Source organism: Hypomesus nipponensis, chromosome 17, assembly GCF_054491055.1.
Source record: "Hypomesus nipponensis isolate SF chromosome 17, ASM5449105v1, whole genome shotgun sequence".
NCBI lineage: Eukaryota > Metazoa > Chordata > Actinopteri > Osmeriformes > Osmeridae > Hypomesus > Hypomesus nipponensis.
This window is the reverse complement of record NC_140377.1, coordinates 15,392,117-15,410,004: the sequence shown is the minus strand read 5'-3', so window position 1 is coordinate 15,410,004 and position 17,888 is coordinate 15,392,117. Positions and strand designations below refer to the sequence as shown.

The following is a 17,888-nucleotide window of genomic DNA, read 5'->3' as shown; positions in this document are numbered from 1 at the left end:
AATTACATGGCTGTTAAATGTCAAATCCAACTATAAATGTATAAAAGAGAGAGTTCCAGTCAAATCTGAATTATTTTTAAACCTAAAGGTTTAAAAGACAACCTTTGCTTAAACTGACATGCACCAACTCAGAGAACTGAGTGTCAACATCCATTTACATCCACATTTAGTCTCTTTTTTACTCTACACTTAAGGCATAACTATGTTTAACTTAATGTCTGCACCTCTCTGTCACCAACTGTCTCTGGAGTGGGGGGTGGGGGCTTCACAGGGTGTCTACAGGTGTAAACAAGTTAAATTTAAGACTTAAAACCTTTTAATAACACTTCCAATTGAAATTAAAGACCAAATTTACGATGGAAATACAAATCAAAAGTGGAAATAAACAGTAATTTTCCCAAACACTGATGTCTGTTCAATATGAACATTATGGTAAAATGACAACAATCGGTTGAGTTTAAGAACATTGACTAAATGTGTGTAATGTGAAAGGATAACACAAAAAGGTAATTGCTGTCCTAAATTACATTTTTAATTACACAATTGTGGAGCAGAAACTAGCAATTCCATGAATCCCATGGAAACAAAGGCAAATGTGTGAGATGTACTGTGTGGAACACAAATCATCCAAGAAGCAGTACTTCTCTTGAGTGGTTTTTATTCAGATGACTGATCATTGGATTCAAGTCAAAAGTCTATAACTTGAACTGGTTTCATTACTTAAGACCCTAAAAGTCAGCAGCTTGGCATGCTGGGACATGGAAAGGATTAAACATTTAGACTTTCATCAAAGTAAAAATGCTAGTTAGTCCTTTTTCATCAATGTCCTCAAAAAAGCAGTCTGCAGAGCTACTGTGTCTGTGGGGTGACTGTCTCTGGAGGGCTGGCAGGCAGGGGCAAGCAGGGCCTGCAGGCAGGGGTAAGCAGGGCCTGCAGGCAGGCAGTCAGGGCAGGCCAGCTGGATGAAGCTGTCCTGGGATCAGGGCTGAAGAAAAGCTGTCCAGCTAGAGGGGGGTAGTCCAGCAAGGGATCTGTTTTCTCTCAGCATCCTCTGTTGAACTGTGTTGAGCAGGCCTCTGCATGACCCTCCAGACCTGTAAAGGTGAAGAAAGGATCCATGTCAGTTGTGAAAAATGAACCTTTGTACATCTACACTTGACATAAACTACAGTTTTGACTGTGAAATGCAGTGGCATTACTTGAGCTTGAATCCAAATGTGTTGAACTGATGGAGACCCGGCCATGCACAGTCACTCCAAACATTTGGCTCGATTCCAGGCTCTAGCAAGAGTATTTAGCTCCGAACTGGTCATTATACACATCTGACCAAAGACCAGTTCGACCTTAGCCTGTAAACAGTGATTCTGACTGTCAAAGACTTTTAAATAGGCTGACCGAGTTTAACTAGCCTGGCTAACGTAGTTCGCTTTCCCAGGAAAATGACAAATGAAATAGGCTTGTTTTGAAGGATCCTATATACTGGCTATCTTCAGTAGACACTTGTTTACAAAAAGCAGCCCTCCCTGACGTTTTAGGACTAGAATTTAGTGAATTACGATATCGTTTACACACTGCCAGTGAGTGAGCGAGCCGAGTCTGTCATTGAGGCTAAGTCAAAACAATGTACAAAGTTTTGCACAAATCACAAAAATAATCGGAGCATCTGGCTAAAAGCACAATTCCCACATCTCCTAAAAGGCTGCCCTCAGACATTTTTGGTGTCGATCGAACTTTGAAATGGTGAACTTGTGAACATGACGCGACCAAAACATGGATGCCGCCTGAGTCTATGCGGTCTCCCTGGCGCATAGGCTTATTACAAAGACTTTCTCGACCCAAATAAAAATTCTGAGCCGACAGGTCTGTGGGGAATCGCTTGTTCTCCTAAAAGCTGCCCTCCTCTACCTTTTGGATGAAATCGCCGAGATGCTACATGATTCAGTAATTACACAGAGGGAAAAAGCTAGCTACTTTTGGAGTACTTTTGGAGTCGGTTTTCGGTCAATTCAAACTCACGATCTAAAGGTCTCAAAGTGCTCAAATCTTTACCATAATTCAAGAGTAGTGTACTTTCACGAACCCAATCATTGATTCTAAGTTAACATTTGTAAAAATAGGACTTACCGAATGTGGCTTCCTCCAAACCGGTATATCATTATATAAAAAATTTAGGAGTCACATTGAACCCAGACCTTTCGTTTGAGTACCATATTAAACAAATCACCAGAACTGCATTTTTCCATCTACGTAATATTGCCAAAATACGAAAATTCCTCTCAAAGGATGATGCTGAAAAACTAGTATGCTTTTGTTACGTCCCGATTGGACTACTGCAATGTGTTGTTCTCTGGCCTCCCAATTACCTACTTGAAAAATTTACAGCGGGTACAAAATGCTGCTGCTAGACTATTGACAAAAACAAGAAAGTTTGAGCATATAACCTCTACTCTTATCTCTTTACACTGGCTCCCTATCCAAGCCAGAGCTGATTTCAAAGTTTTACTACTAACTTACAAATCTCTACATGGATTGGCACCACTGTACCTCTCCGGTCTCCTTGCACCCTATTGCCCCGCAAGGACTCTTAAGATCTCAAGATGCCGGCTATCTGGTAATACCCAAAATTAAGAAAAAAACTGCTGGAGGTAGGGCGTTCTCATATAGAGCACCTCTTCTCTGGAACAAATTACCTGTCTCAATTAAGGAGGCTGATACTGTTTCGACATTTAAAACTAGATTAAAAACGTTCTTGTTTAGATCCTATGATTGTTAAATGTATGTACTTTCTATGTAAACCTGGGGTGTGCGTTTGCCTATGTGTGTATCACATGTAACTTTTAAATTGTAATTTTAGCTTATGTTCACACTGCCCATTTAAATGTTACAAATAAAGTAAACCTGTTATTGTATATTGTTACTGTAATAGTTCCGTTGCTGTATATTTTTATTGTTATAGTTTACTAGTTGGAGACAACGGGGGGCTGGTTGTTTTCATCCTTATTCGTATAAATATAACCTATTTTAGAGTTGTTTCCCCTGGAACAGATTTCATGTTCCAACCAAGGGGGGCTGTCGCTGTCTTGGTGTGTGGGGCTGCATCAAATACCCTCTTAGCTTTGTTAAATTGCTGCACTAGTCCGGTGGGGATCTAATTCTATTACGACTGAAACTGTTAGCTGCTTCTGGCATTCTCTATCCCCTGTGGTGTGGGGGGTCTGAGCTGTCAGGACCTGCCTGGTCGTTGGTCTACCAACGCTGGACCAGGTCGTCAACCGGAAACCAGCCTCCATGACGGCCAACAGCGAGTTTCCAGGTCCCATCCAACGTCTATAAAGCCGAACAATGGATTTTTGGTGTTTCAAAACCCATTGACACTGTATGACTATGTTTAGCTTGTGTTCTGCTCCTCTCTCTTGCCAACCGTCTCTGGAGGAGGGGATCCCTCTCTGAATTGCTCCTCCCAAGGTTTCTTCCATTTTTTCTCCCGTTGGGAGTTTTTCTGGGAGTTTTTCCTTGTCTTCCTTGAGGGTTTAGGTTGGTTGAGGGGCAGTTCTATGGGCGTATGTGAAGCCCTCTGTGACATGCTTGCGTGTAAAAAGGGCTATACAAATACATTTGATTTGATTTATCATGCGATTCCATTTGAAAACAACCGAATGGCCGCCGAAAAAGAATTGATATTCATAACGGCAACCTGCGATTGGAAGCGAAATGAGGGTAAGGGTGGGGCTTGGTCAGCACACCATTTCCATAAAGAATGTGTGTGTGTCTCGCCAAGCTCGCACGTGTCAGTAGGTTGAGCGTGTTTTATAGGGCCACCTATGGGCCACTAGCCGTCTGGGAGTAATGAGTGACCTGTTGTATCATTGGGCCAAATTTGAAAAAATCGGGTCCAGGACTTTTTGAGCTATTGGGCCATTTAGCGGAGAAAAATATTAATAATGATAATAATAATACTAACAAAAACAATAGGTTTCCTCCTACCGGAGGAACCCTAATAATAGGAATACTCACAAAAACAATAGGTTCCCTCCTACCGGAGGAACCCTAATAATAAGAAGAATAAGAATACTAACAAAAACAATAGGTTTCCTCCTACCTACTGAAGGGAGGGAAGGGGATAGTCTCTGGACCACAAGGAGAGGGTAAATGAAAGGCCAGTATCAGGATGTAGTGAACATCACATTTGTCATAGAGGCTCATTCATTCTTGCCACACAACGACTTCCCTCAAAGTCAGCCATGGTCATGCAACAGCGCAACTGCACTCGCACACAATATAATACCCCAGATTGTCCACATCTTACATTTTAAGTCAATTTGTTTGTGTGACGCTTTTGTCATGACACAAAATACAATGCAATATGTACTTACATTGCAAATGCTTTTAAGGTACTTACTTAATGGACACAAGATCAATACTGTAACTCCTGTACTTGAACACCATACTCGAGCATGACATATCAGTGCATTGAACCCACATAGACATGCACACTTACGTTCCCAAATATTCTGAGATGTGTAACATTACAAGGGTTCACACCAAGGGCGTTTCTACACGGGGGCCTACAGGGGCCAGTGCCCCTGTAAAAAATGTCCCTGGCCCCCCCTGTGGCCCCCCTGAGCTGACTGAATAAAAATATTTAAAAAAACGTATTTTTTGTTGTTTTTTACCCGTTTTTCTTCTAGTAGTCATCATGAACCGAGGAAGGGACATTGCAGCCTTTTTTGCCCCATTAAATAAAGAAGTTAGAGAAAAATATTAAGGCATTGAGAGAGCTGAGGAGCTGGAAGAGGGAGAGCCGGAGCATTTAGTATGATTTTAATGTAAAGCAAATTCAAGTATTTAATGTTTAAATATCATTTGTTTCCGTTTTTTTATGTGCCCCTCTGATTAAACACTGGCCCCCCCTTGGGCCCCCCAGTAAAATTAGTCTAGAACCGCCACTGGTTCACACTGCAGTGGATGACTAAGCCACTGCTGTTGCCATGGAAATCAGTTCCTTTGCAATCAGTATCTTAGTAACTGTGGGTGGTTGCCAAGTAACCGTGTTTGTGAGTGTGTGTTATTGCCATGAGTGTTTCTGTAATTAGTGAAATTAAGACTAAAGACTTAGTGGGTTCAAATTAAAACTACACATGCACACAGATATGAAACAAATTGTGATAGCCTAATGAGAAATAAGGTGTTTGGTAAATTCTTAAATCGTAAGGTAAGAGATCATTCTTTTTTTCTGTTTAGTTTTCTGTTTAAACTGAAAACTGCTGAACAGAACTGCTCATTCACAACTCAGTGTTGTCAGATTGCTTTTATTTAAAAGCAGGGTTCAATTGACTGGTGTTATAAGGTTCAAACACAAAGTTTTTGATCTCTTACACTCAATCACATAGGAAAGGATGGCCACAGAGTGTCCAACTACAGTAATTCCCCAAGCCCTTCATTTGCTGTACTGTATACTGTAAATGTCCACTCTGACATTTAGACTAAAACTAGATTTACTAAAACACAAATCTTTCAACTGTTAAAACAAAAACGAATGTCTTTCAATAAATATGATGTTTCTGCTGGTTAACCAGTTTCCCTTTCCATAAAGAAGAAAACATTTACCACTTGTGTGAATTTAATTATCCAAATCTTCCCCTTACTACATACAGACATTGATTTGGGAAACAGGAAAGATTTGGTTTCTTGAGTTCTTCAGGATTCCTGGTTACACACGTGTTGAAGGACACATGGTCATTGTCCGATTTCTACTCCACACTGACACTTACTCAGCCCCATCAACATGTGTGACTCCCCAGTCAACACTGTGGAGTCCTTCTGCTTCCTGGACACTATCATCTCCCAGGACCTCAATTGGGAACTGTACATCAGCTCCCTCAAAAAAGAATGCACAACAGAAGATGTACTTCCAGCTGAAGAAGTTCAACCTGCCAAAGACAATGATGGTGCACTTCTACACAGCATCATCACCACTTCCATCACCATCTGTACACTGCTGCCACTCCCAAGGATAAGGGCAGACTGCAGCGTATCATGCGCGCTGCTGAGAAGGTGATCGGCTGCAATCTGACATCTCTCGAGGACCTGCACGTAGTATTACATTAACGCTCCCCTCAGTCACTTTATTGCACACTGCAACAAACCTATTGCACTCTTCTACTTTATATTTTATATTATACAGTATTGTTTAGAATTATTAGGAATTGTTAGCATTTTGTTGTACATTTTCAAAATGTTATATTAAAAGACTGCAGCCATTTTAAAGAGTCTTATTTGTTTATTGTATACACCTGCCCACCAAAGAAAATGACATGTTTGTGTACACTTGGCGAATAAACCTGATTCTAATTCTGACACACACATTTTAAAAAGTAATTTAGGAAGTTTATCTCCATTCTGTCACATCCACCCTTGTGTTAGATCTTCCTGTTCTGTGCATGTTCAAGCAGTCAGTATCGCCGGCCTTCTATCGGGCATTGCCTGGGCCTTAATCATCCAACCCCATACTGTTTTGGACAATCATTACCTGCACTACTTAAGTCCCTCAGTATCCTTGTGTCTGTGTCCTTATGAAGGGCTAGGTTTATTTTGAGTTATGTCTTGTGTGTAATGATTGGTTTATGTTTATTCCTGGGCTCAAAATAAAACACCACAACCTGCAACTGCTCTGCTTTATTCCTGAATCATGACACATTCTAATAACTTATTTGTTTGTCACATGTGAACATTTTCTTTTTTCAGAAAGTAATTTTCAACCTGTTTTGCCTTTTCCTCTCCTTTCTCTCCAATGCCTGTTTTATTCCCATTCAAATGTTGTGCCATGCTAAATGCTAACATGCTAAATGCTAAGCTAAATGCTAACCTTCAAAGCTAATAGGCTAAACTGGTTAGTTTTAGGCTTGGTTAGAATTCTACTGTGTGCTATGCTGAGGCTTAGGTAAGCTTGGTTCCTCCTCCCACAGAAGCTCCTCTTCCCCTCTCCCCTTCTCTCTCTATCTGTGTATTGACGTCAGAGCTGACGCACAGTGCCTGGAGTGGCCGGCACATCAAAGGCCTGTATGCACATGCCTGAAAAGTGTTTGGAGAAAGGAGGTGGGAAGGGGATTGAGGAAAGTAGGGCAGCTAAGCTTTGTCTACGATCCCCAAAAGTGCCCCTCCCCATTCTCTCACTCTCTCTCTCTGCAACCAACATGCCACCTATTTTGCTGAAATAAAAAGTACGCTGATGCTTATGTGCATGACTTGCATGCAGCTCAGGGAACAGAGGTAGTTGCTTACCTTTTTAAGTCAATAAATTATGTTTTGATTTTGAACATCTTCAGCAATTTCATCCTATGACTCTATCACACACGTACACACACTGTGTACCTCCCGTGGGTTCTGGATAACTGCAGCGTCAGCCTGACTCAATGGTAATTTCTTTCTCAACAATGCTGTGGTGGAATACCCAGGGTAAGGGGTTGGTTCAACTAAATCTCTAACATTATGTAAGCTCCTATCAGCTAGCACTAGATTGCTGTGTCATTTTTGTAATGATCTAGCTGGTATGATAGACAGGGATCACATCACACACTAATATGTTCCTCTCTGCGAAGTCTGATTTTAAAAACGTGCAGTCTATAACTATCTATGAAATCATCTGTTACATGCGTAGAAATGATGACAAATGTGACATGCTTTGGTAAAAGGGGCCATTGTCGGCCAAGGCAATTTTTTACGTTTTTTACAGATTGTAAAGATCAACCACCTTCAGACAGGGTGTGATTTTTTTTGTGTCAATCATTAGAAGCGCAGAGTGACAATCATATAAACTCAGTGAAGATAAAAAAATATAGGGTGAAAATTGGTAAAGTGGGACAAAGGGATACTGTAAATGTGTTTTTATTCTTCCACGGCCTCAAGGTCTACCTCTCCCTATCCCTACCACTGTTCCTGCTTTTCCTTTTTGTAGTGCTTACACCTGATTGGTATATTTACAATTATGCACTTTAGTGCTTGTACACCTGACGCCCGTGTTTGATCCATTCGTTCACATGTGTGGCATTTTACCAGCCAGTGTCTAAAAAAGGCAATTACCATTTTTTTCAAATACTTACACACAAATTCCTTACTTTTCACACAATTTCTGAAACCTGACACCACCTAACACCAAACCACTCCTCAAATCTGCAAAACCAAACACACATTTTGGGCCTCAGTTTTCAATTTCATAAAACACATTTTGCAAAACACAACACACAGTTCTCCACGTAACACACACAATTCTAACAGGAAGCATCTTGATTCCTTTTTCAAACACAACCATTTCTTCCTTCTTGCTCAGACCCAGCTTTCCAGATCTGGAAAGAAGAAAATGATGTGTTCCAGGCTGTACAGGGAAGGCTAACACTCATAGTCTTCCCAAGGAGCCAAACATTCGACAGGCATGGCTGCTGTTGGTCTATGAGAAGATCCCGGCGAACATTTCACCCAAGACAGTTTTGACAACCTTGGACAATTTCAAGCAGGATTTGCTAAGAAGCTGAACCTGAAAAGATGTTCTGTTCCGACCGTACGCTCATCGCAACCACAAGCTGTAAGTACAGTATGATTTTGTCGCTAACAGTTATTAGCAATGCTAACGTCTCCTGTATCTAGCATAGGTAGAATGCTAAATACGTTTCTAAACACATCAACATACTTAACTTAGCAAGTGACTCAAGCTAGACTAGCCGTAGTCGGTATTAGAAGAGAACCCTTACAAAAAAAAAGTATACTTCAAGTTTATTTTGTAAGTATACTTAGTATAAAAAGTATACTATTATCATGTTACTTAAAGTATACTAGCAGTGTACTTATTTATATACTTTTTTTGTACTAAGTAAACTGAATTGGCCCACTTTTTAGGTAATTTAGTACACTTTAAAGTACACTTATAGTGTATTTCAAGGTACTAAATACTAGTTTGGTATGTAAATACTGCAAAGTAGCCTGTGTAGTGCACTTTCAGTTCATCAAGTATACTTCCTAAAGTACTTCAAAGTATACTTTGGAATACTCTAACCTGTGTAGTGCACTTTCAGTTCATCAAGTATACTTCCTAAAGTACTTAAAAGTATGCCTTGGAATACTCTAAAGTAACCTGTGTAGTGCACTTTCAGTTCATGAAGTATACTTCCTAAAGAGCCTCAAAGTATACGTTGCAATACTTTCAAGTGCACTTTTATTTATTATACTTAAAGAAGTAAACTTCTAAATGTAATTATACTATGACTTACTAATGTATTAAAATGTTCAGGTTCCCCTCAGATCTTAAGTCACTTGGTGAAAATGGGGCCCTCGCTACTAAGCTGAAAGTTGTCATTCACTGCGAAAGCCTTACCGATGCAAGAATCCAGCTGTTCTTATGATATGTAACAGTCATTCATGGTTACAATGGTAAACCAGCACAACAATGACAATTACCACGCAACAAAACACTACATTCTAAGCAGACACATCTATAAAACTATATTCATTAAGTTACATTTGTATTTCGAACAAACGGCAAACTTATCAGCACATTTTAACACTATTTACCGCCTTGCATCATGGGAATTGACCAGCCAATGAGCCACGCTATCTTCTGTGGAATTCACTGCCCACAGAGATTAAGATCATTTCTGAGTTTAAAATGTTCACCTTTAGGCTTAAGGCATGGCTGAAATGTAAATGTATGAGCGTGAATGAGTTTTCAACTAGTACAATTGCATTGTGTACCCTTCGAATTAGTTCTTAGAATGCATGTGTTCTGAATGAGTATTTTTCTATTCTGTATTTTTTAAATGGTATATTGTTTTTATAATGTGCTATTGTAGAAAGGCCCATCCAGGGACGGGAGTTGAAAATGAGCTTTTGCTATAAACTCTATGTGCATCACATCAGCTCCAAACTTTGCTCTGTAGCTATGTTTAACTGCATTGTCCCTGTCAAATAAACGAATAAATACAATTAATTTTTTTCATGTCGTTATTTCGTTCTTCTGTTTGACAGTATAACCTTTTTATAAACATTAATAATTAGAATGAGATGGATCTAAAAAATGTTACCTGTAACCTGTAATGTACTTAAATTATTTTGACTGTTTTTGTTGTATAATAATAGAAAACGTACATCCCACTCCAGAAGAAATGTATACCATTGTCTGTTTCTAAGCATACTTCTTAAAAGTATATCAGAAGTGAAATGTTTTGAAAACTTTCTTAAAAGTAAATCAAAAGTGAACTATTTTCTAAATACACTTCTTACAAAAGTGAACTATTTTCAAAGCATACTTAAAAGTATATCAAAAGTGAACTATTTTCTAAGTATACTTCTTAAAAGTATATCAAGAGTGAACTAAAAGTGTACTATCCATATTTTAGTATACTTATAGTATACTTCTTTTTTGTAAGGGATGCTTCTGAAAAAATAGCCAGAAAATGAATCAAATCAAATGTATTTGTATAGCCCTTTTTACAGAGGTCATGTCACAGAGGGCTTTACATACGCCCATAGAACTGCCCCTCAACCAACCTAAACCCTCAAGGAAGACAAGGAAAAACTCCCAACGGGAGAAAAATGGAGGAGCAATTCAGAGAGGGATCCCCTCCTCCAGTGGCGGTTGGTAAGAGAGAGGAGCAGAACACAAGCTAAACATAGCCATACAGTGTCAATGAGTTTTGAAACACCAAAATCCATTGTTTGGCTTTATAGACGTTGGATGGGACCGGGAAACTCGCTGTTGGCCATCTTGGAGACTGGATTCCAGTTGATGACCTGGTCCAGCGTTGGTAGACCGATGACCAGGCAGGTCCTGACAGCTCAAACCCCCCACACCACAGGGGATGTGTGGGGGGGGACAGAGAGATGAGAGCAGGGATTAGAGAATGCCAGGAGCAGCTAACAGTTACAGTCATAATAGAATGAGATCCCCACCGGTTAAACGTGGGCTAGTGCAGCAATTTAACAGAGCTAAAAGGGTATTTGATGCAGCCCCACACACCAAGACAGCGACAGCCCCCCTCGGTTGGAACATGAAATCTGTTCCAGGAGAAAGAACTCTAAAATAGGTTATATTTATGATGAAAACAACCAGTCCTCGGTTGTGTCCAACTAGTAACAAAAACGATAACAATAACAATGTACAGCAACGGAACTATAACAGTAACAATATACAGTAACAGGTTTACTTTATTTGTAACATCTAGATGGGCAAGAAAAAAAAACAAGAACGTTTTTAATCTAGTTTTAAATGTCGAAACAGTATCAGCCTCCTTAATTGAGACAGGTAATTTGTTCCAGAGAAGAGGTGCTCTATATGAGAATGCCCTATCTCCAGCAGTTTTTTTAATTTGGGGTATTACCAGATAGCCGGCATCTTGAGATCTTAGAGTCCTTGCGGGGCAATAGGGTGCAAGGAGACCGGAGAGGTACAGTGGTGCCAATCCATGCAGAGATTAGTAAATTAGTAGTAAAACTTTGAAATCAGCTCTGGCTTGGATAGGGAGCCAGTGTAAATAGATAAGAGTCGATGTTATATGATCGAACTTTTTTTGTTTTAGTCATTAGTCTAACAGCAGCATTTTGCACCCGTTGTAATTTTTTTAGGTTGGTAATTGGGAGGCCAGAGTACAACACATTGCAGTAGTCCAATCGGGACATAACAAAAGCATGTATTAGTTTATCAGCATCTTCCTTTGAGAGGAATTTTTATAATATTATGTAGATGGAAAAATGCGGTTCTGGTGATTTGCTTAATATGGTACTAAAACGAAAGGTCTGGGTCCAATGTGACTCCTAGATTTCTTACCAGCTGGCTTTGAGATACTTTGACGGCATCTAAGTCTAAGGTCAGATTGGATCAATTATTTCTGTATTTTTTAGGGCCGAAAACTTGAACCTCGGTATAACAGTGAAAATTTACCCCAGAGCTTCTAATTATGTTTCCTAAAGGCAACATATGAGTGAAAATAACAGAGGTCCTGGAACTGAACCCTGTGGTACTCCGTATTTTACAGTGGAGCTCCTGGATGAGCAGCCATCATAGTGGACATATTGTGATCTATCAGATAGATAGGATCTAAACCACTGAAGTTAAGTACCAGAAATCCCAACATAGTTCTCCATACGTTCCAGGAGAATCTCATGATCCACAGTGTCAAAAGCTGCATTTAGGTCAAGAAGAACCAGGACAGATAGAGCCCGCGTCAGAGGCTAATAATAGATCATTGACTACCTTGGCTAATGCAGTTTCAGTGCTGTAGTGAAGACGAAATCCAGACTGGAGAGGTTCATAAAGCTGATTTGAGGAGAGGTGCTCAGTGAGCTGTTGTGCCACAGCTTTTTCTAAGATTTGAGAGAAATGGCAAATTTGAAATTGGCCTGTAGTTGCTTAGACAACCTGGATCCAGGTTTGGTTTTTTAAGAAGGGGCTTAATAATAGCTTGTTTGAAATCGTCAGGGACTTGTCCAGTTACAATAGATTCATTAATAATACTAAGCATGGGTGGTCCAATAATAGGGAAAAGTTCCCTACAAAGTTTGGCAGGGAGGGGATCGAGAAGGCAACTTGTAGGTTTCGAGGAATTTATCAGCTTGATGTGCGCTTCCATAGAAATAGGGTTAAAGTGAGTGAGAACCTCAACATGCAGCATGCTGGGTATAGAGGGAAAATCAGTGTTGATGGCCACTCCTCCAGGACTAGTCTGTAGTTTGTCCCTTATTGCATGGATTTTTTGGTCAAAGAAATCTAAGAAATCATTGGGAGAGAGATCTGAACTAACATTGAGTGTACTTTTCTTAGTGAGTTTTGCATCAGTATCAAATAGGAATTGTGTTTGTTCTTACTAATCAACTTAGAGAAATATTCTGATCTGGACTTGATGAGGACTTGCTTGTACTCCATTTGGCTGTCCTTCCAGGCCAGGCGGAAAACCTCCAATTTAGTGGTACGCCACTTTTGTAGTGGACCTCTTGAGAGTGCGGGTTTCCTCTGAATACCATGGAGCCAGTTTCTTGTCTTTTCTTTTCCTTGGTTTGAGTGGTGCAACAGAATCTAGGGATAGTTGAAGAACCAAATTCAGATCCCTTGTTTTAGCATTTAATGATTTATATGGGATGTCAAGTGCTTCTAGTGCAGCGGGTAGAATACTAGCCAGTTCCAGAGCTGTGTTTGGGGTTATGCAGCGGCTAGTAGAAATATTCTGGGTGCCTCCAAGGCTCTGGCAGAAATCCATTTTAAAGGTAACCAGACAGTGGTCTGATAATATAGGATTGTGGGGGTGGACAATGACGTCACTAATCTTGATTCCCCGCGTGATAACTAAATCCAATGTATGCGAGTGAATATGGGTAGGTGAGACCTGTGGAATCCATTAGAGCAGTAAAGGCCTTACTTAGAGGATCTTTTGGGTCATCCACATGAATGTTAAAATCACCTATAATTAAGATATTGTCAGTATATGTCACAAGATCAGCACTAAAATCTGCAAAGTCCTCTAGGAAGAGGGAATATGGGCAGGGAGGCCGGTATAGAGTAACTATACAAAATGAGGGAGGGGGGGGCAACAGTAGAAGAATTAATCATTTTTAAAGTAGTTGGTGGTTTCATGCAAATGATCTCAAATGATTTAAAGGTATTTACAGATTTTAGGCTGAGGTTGAAGCTAGCTTTATATATCATAGCAACACCACCACCTTTCTTTGAGACACGAGGGATGTGTGAATACGCAAAATCCGGAGGCGATGCTTCATTCAGGGGGGAATATTTGTCAGGTTTTAACCAGGTTTCGGTGATTCCAATCAGGTCCAGGCTGCATTCAGACATCAGATCATTAACAGGCATGAAAACGGGTCAGGGGTGAAAAAGGTGAGAAGGATATTACCCCTCTAAGCACAGACGGATTATCATGACCATGGGCCCTGGACACAAACTCGCCACGGGCCCCTGTCTACACACGCAAACAGTGCGCGCGGAACGGCGGCTTCCCATTATGCACATAACACCGGGCAACACACAACCACACAAAAATAACTCATTTTAGGTCTGTTTTATTTGGCACGTGCCACGTACAGCACAATAAACATATTATGGGAGAGACTGCAAGCACACAGCCAGTCCTCGCAGTATTATAGAGTAAAACACACCTTAATTAAAACATAGGCAACCATATGACACAAATCGTTAAAGTAATAAAGGCAACATGAATCAACATCAGTAAAGAGCCACAGCTAGGACCACACAAAACCACAGTGAGACTCACCTAAAACGTAGGCTTTTTCCGGGATTACTTTGATGAGAAGTCCTTTATCAGATCATCAAAGTCATGTCTCGAACGAGTTCGGACTCTATAGCCATGAGTGATAAACTGTTCAGGCGTCTCTGGGTCATTTTTGTCCTTAGTTCATTTTTTATTCTGGCCATTTGAGAGAATGACCGTTCTCCCTCGCAGTTTGTCACAGGAAGCGTCAGATACAGTCTTATGGCAATGTACACATTAGGAAATGTTGACGGTAATCTACAATCAAGTATTGTTTTCAGACATTTCGGTGGAGGCACATTCTGTCCGTCTGATCTGATGAAAGCTCTGAAGTGAATCAGTTCATTTCCAAGATTGCTGTCCAGGTCAGCGGGATAGGCAGAGGCAAGTGAGTTCGCTTTGTTTATTAACTCAGTCAGGTGTGTTTTCCAGCATGAAAAGAACACCAAACAGACCACACAGGTGCTTGTATGCATCAATTCTGTGACTGAGACAGCTGACTAACTTATCGATAGCCACATTGAATGTTTCTATTTGGAATTTGCTTTTCCCATCAAATACCGCATCTTTTTCTGCGCTGTCATCCTCAAACCGTTTGCGCTTTCTGGTGCGCTGGAGGTCATATTTGTACATCTGGCACACGCCTGGCACAGCTAAGACTTCCCTTTCAAAGTCTGTGAAAAGACCTCTCTGTGCTAATACAAAATCACGCAGAGATTTAAGAAGGCGCACAGCTGTCATGAGGTCTATGTCAGCTTTTTGGAGCTGTAAACTTGTCAGTTGGAAACGAGCCAGAATTGTATTCCAGAAATTAGCCATGAACGCAGTTTCCAGTTTATTTAATTTTACAGCAAGTGTCCTGGCCTCACTTCGGGTGTCTCTTTTCTCAGTTTCATCTTCAGATATGCTCTTCAATGCCTCCCTTATTTTAACATAGTTTTGCCAAAGAGCTTTAGTCGAGTCAGCTTGGCAGCTCCACCGAGTGTTTGACAGTGATTTTAATGTTAAGTCTATGTGAATATCAGAGTTCCGAAAAACTCGCTCCCACCTGTGAGTGGATCCTGCGCAAAATGTGTACAAGGATTGTCATAAATCAAAATACTGTCCCACTTCTAGACTGCTTCCCTCTATGCTGTTCACACCCACTAAATTTAGAGAATGCGCAGCACAAGGCACATAGTGGATTAATGTTTTTTTTTTGCTTCAAATGTGCCTGCAGTCCATTGTACCGGCCCGACATGTTGCTGGCATTATCGAATGATTGTCCTCTACAGTTAGATAAATCCAGCCCAAGATTCTCCACCATGGCAGTCACACAATCTGCTAGACTTTGGCCTGTATGGCTATGAATTGGCTCAAATGCCAGGAAACGCTCCACTATGTTACCTTGCTTGCTAACAAATCTGAAGATAAATGTTAACTGATCAACATGAGAGAGGTCAGGAGTGGAATCTACAATGATAGAGAAATACTTTGCATCACGGAGATCTTCTGCAATTACTTGCCTGGTTTTTTCTCCCATCATGTCAATAAACTCTTCACATATTGTTGACGACAAATATGAGACGCTCCCTCTGCCCTTCTGGCCATATGTTTTTATATGCTCTGCCAGAAATGGGTCAAATTGGGATATTAACTCTAATATTCCCAAATAGTTGCCGTTTTTTGGCGATCCAATGAGCTCGTCATTCCCTCTGAATGCCAGTCCTCTTTCTCCAAAAAACTTGATCACTCCCACCACACGTCGGAGAACGTCCTTCCAATATTCCCTCGCATCCGAAGTTTGCTTTATCAGCGCTGAGTCGATTGCGCAAGATCCACTCATCCTCTGCATCAGTGTCAGCATGTTGGACATATGAACTGGGCTCCTCTCATGTTCTGTAATGCGATGTGGATGTATCCAGTCGCAAAAAACGTCCACAAATGCATTTGTTGCCCCCAAAATTTTGCAGGCAAAGCAAAAGACATGTCCAGTTGATTGTGAATACACCAACCATTCCTCTGGGGCTAGTTGACCATTTGGCAGGCGACTGCACATCATGTCATTAGTTAATGAACGAACTCGACCACCTAGTCCACAGTCTCTCGTCGATGCAGGATATTTCCTTCGTCTGTTGTGAAATGAAGAGGGACCTCTTTCAATAAGAACACTCTTTACTTTGCCACTGAATATATTTCCCCACAGCGCAGGATCAGTAACAGTTTCACACCAGGAGTCTTCATCATCATCCCTCTGCTGTACCGCACTCTCAGGTTCGTTCCCGGCCGCCAATATCTCATCCACTGGCGATGTGACAGGACTTAGCTCGGTCTGACCTGTCTCGGCTGCTACCGCCAGGCTGCAGCCCGCCGTAGTAATGCTAGAGCTAGCATTGTCCGCTGCAGTTGTGGTACTGACACCGCTGCTGTCAGTAGGCCCACCATCACCTTGCCTCACTTTTCTGGTGAAAAATGAGGAGATGGACGGAATTTGCTGCAACACAGAGACATCTTTGGCTTCTTTTTCTTTCCTTTGCTTTCTTTTAGCTGCTCCACTCAGCGATCTATTCTCCATTTTGAAAACGCATTGTACGTTTCGACGGTTCAAACGGTTTGACCTCCAGCATGCGTACGTCATTGTGTCATCACACATTTAATCTTATAATTTCTCAAAAATTCAAATTATTTTATTGTCATACTACATTTTCAAAACCATATCCATTCCAATATATATTTTTTAATTCTTTTATTTTATTATTTTTTACAAAAAAAAAAAACTCTGAAGGCCAAGGGCCCCCATTGGCTCTGGGGCCCTGGGCACACGCCCACTTTGCCAATGCGGTAATCCGTCTATGCCTCTAAGGAGGTCCGGGTGCATGCTACCTGTTGTAGAAATTTTGGTCATATGCATATATGTATGTGTATTAGGGCTGCCACGATTAGTCGACGTCGTCGATGACGTCGACGCTGAAAATGCGTCGACATCAAACATTTAAAATCGACGCATCTTTTTTAAATGTTATAACCGCAAATCTTCTTCGTCAATATCACTACGTTTTTGCTGCATGCATCAAGTCAGTCGTTGTTGGCTCGAGTCATTGGTCGGTTCCAGTCAGCGCTCCAGTTTAAAAAAAATCAGTCAAAGCTCCAGTTAAAAAAAATCATGGCATCTGCAGCAGAGTCCGACTTGGTTACGAAACGTCCCCAAAGACCCAAGGGTTCAAAAGTATGGGAATACTTCAACTTATCACCAAACAATAAGGTGGTTTGTACATTGTGCAAAGTTCAAATGGCATACGACAGCAGCACTAGCGCTATGCACGAGCACCTGAAAAGGAAGCATGGAGGCGCTATTCTGGATGATGGACCGCTAGAAAAGGCAACACCACCGTAAGTGTTGTCTATTCATGTTTATTAGATTACCATAAGTAGGGAGAGCTTTTTAAATACGTTTTGTAATTGTAGCTGCTAAATACACGCATTATTAAAGCCACGTTGGTTGATAGGATAGCTCTTGCTATTTAGCCAACTTGCCGTAACCATGATGCATTGCTAGGACAACGGAGGCATATGAAGTGATTCAAAGACGTAGCCCTACTCCGGCTCTAGTCTGTGGTAAATGTACCTTGTTCTTCGATAATTGGCGAG

The 17,888-nt window shown here is 40.9% G+C and overlaps 1 protein-coding gene and 2 long non-coding RNA genes across 4 annotated transcripts; 1 reads left to right on the top strand and 2 right to left on the bottom strand.

Annotated features, from left to right (window-relative positions):
* Window positions 1–510: 510 nt before the first annotated feature.
* LOC146253679 (uncharacterized) lies at window positions 511–2,344 on the bottom strand. The gene is made up of 2 exons (XR_014731827.1): window positions 2,125–2,344; window positions 511–1,094 (listed from the first exon to the last, which is right to left on the bottom strand). It is a non-coding gene; the product is annotated as an uncharacterized LOC146253679 (long non-coding RNA).
* Window positions 2,345–7,202: 4,858 nt separating this feature from the next.
* LOC146253678 (uncharacterized) lies at window positions 7,203–10,252 on the top strand. 2 transcript variants are annotated; one of them, XR_014731862.1, is made up of 3 exons: window positions 7,203–7,415; window positions 8,327–8,578; window positions 9,281–10,252. It is a non-coding gene; the product is annotated as an uncharacterized LOC146253678 (long non-coding RNA). The 2 variants fall into 2 exon arrangements; XR_014731861.1 differs by having other exon boundaries at window positions 7,203–7,455.
* A 168-nt stretch (window positions 10,253–10,420) lies between these two features.
* Window positions 10,421–16,917, bottom strand: LOC146253677 (uncharacterized). Its single transcript, XM_084678807.1, has one exon. The coding sequence runs from the start codon at window positions 16,891–16,893 to the stop codon at window positions 15,355–15,357; it is 1,539 nt and encodes a 512-aa protein (XP_084534933.1). The 5' UTR covers window positions 16,894–16,917; the 3' UTR covers window positions 10,421–15,354.
* Between the last annotated feature and the right edge of the window lie 971 nt (window positions 16,918–17,888).

Bases quoted from the DNA above. Each gene is read 5' to 3' on its own strand.
- LOC146253677 (XM_084678807.1), bottom strand. From the start codon at position 16,893: ATGTGTGATGACACAATGACGTACGCATGCTGGAGGTCAAACCGTTTG.